Consider the following 1,109-nt stretch of genomic DNA (forward strand, 5'->3'; position numbering starts at 1 on the left):
TCACACCCAACATCTTCCTTCTCTTCAACCCCAACAAAATTACCCTTAACAATATCATCCTCATATGTGGGACCCACCATTTGAATTTGATCAACAAACTCTTGAAGAAAAATGACCCTTTTAATCAACGACTTTCTAAACTCCCTAAGAGCATAACATTGAAAAACTCTAACACAATCCAACTTAAGAAGCAAGTTCATGATTGTTTCACCTATTCTCAACCTCTCCTTTTGGTCCTTCTTCAACAACTTCAAAGTTTCTTCGCCATTAACGTTAATCTCAATCTCCTCCAACTCCACCTTCATCTTCAACATCTTCTTCACGCTCTTTCTCACAAGAAACCCTCTTGCAACCCTCTGAATATTAGTTGCCGAATTGGTTCTGGTTCTCTCTGACCCCACAAAATGAACAGGAATCGAAACCACCTTGGTCGGTGCTCTGTTGTAAAGTGGACCCCACGTTGTTCTGCTGTTGTTCATTTGCATCAAGGTATGCTAATTCGTGAATAATGTGATTTATACGAGATTGTGTTTTTTAGGGAATTAATGAATGTTAATGTTTGGTGATTGAAGAAAGAAGTTGGAGATTTATAGTGGTTGGAAGATTGATATGAATGAATGTTCGAGAAGTTTCGTGAGAAGAGAAGAACAGAATAGAAGCGAAGCCAAACGAGAGATTTTAACTGATTGCCTACGTGGCATGGTTACTTTTGAAAAATAATATTAAAAAAATAATATAATCTCATTATATTTATGGTTGATAAATATTAAAATAAAATAATACAAGTATTTTTCATTGAAAATATTTAATAGTGTGAGATAAATATTTCGGATTCTAGTTGCAACCTCCTATCTTATTCTTAAGAGTTTGTTTTTCGAATAAAAAGATGATATATTGCATTTGTGATAAGTAACATGAATCATAAAACGGAGAAAAAGAAAAATCTAAAAAATTCTAGGGAGCTCAGATTTAATTATTTCATCCAATGGTTCATGATTAATGATGTACCCACACCATTATTATTATTATCATCACAGCTCACCATATGTTGCACCAGCCGGGAATCGAACCCGGGTCTGTACCGTGGCAGGGTACTATTCTACCACTAG

At 35.1% G+C, this 1,109-nt stretch overlaps 1 protein-coding gene across 1 annotated transcript; it reads right to left on the reverse strand.

Moving 5' to 3' along the window:
- Window positions 1–6: 6 nt before the first annotated feature.
- Window positions 7–479, reverse strand: LOC101489192 (BAG family molecular chaperone regulator 5, mitochondrial-like; the record flags this gene model as incomplete). Its single annotated transcript, XM_004517081.1, has 1 exon — window positions 7–479. A coding segment is annotated over exon 1 (473 nt), but the record flags the coding sequence as incomplete, so codon positions are not given.
- Window positions 480–1,109: the final 630 nt, after the last annotated feature.

The sequence above is a fragment of the Cicer arietinum genome, unplaced genomic scaffold (genome assembly GCF_000331145.2).
Source record: "Cicer arietinum cultivar CDC Frontier isolate Library 1 unplaced genomic scaffold, Cicar.CDCFrontier_v2.0 Ca_scaffold_5176_v2.0, whole genome shotgun sequence".
NCBI lineage: Eukaryota > Viridiplantae > Streptophyta > Magnoliopsida > Fabales > Fabaceae > Cicer > Cicer arietinum.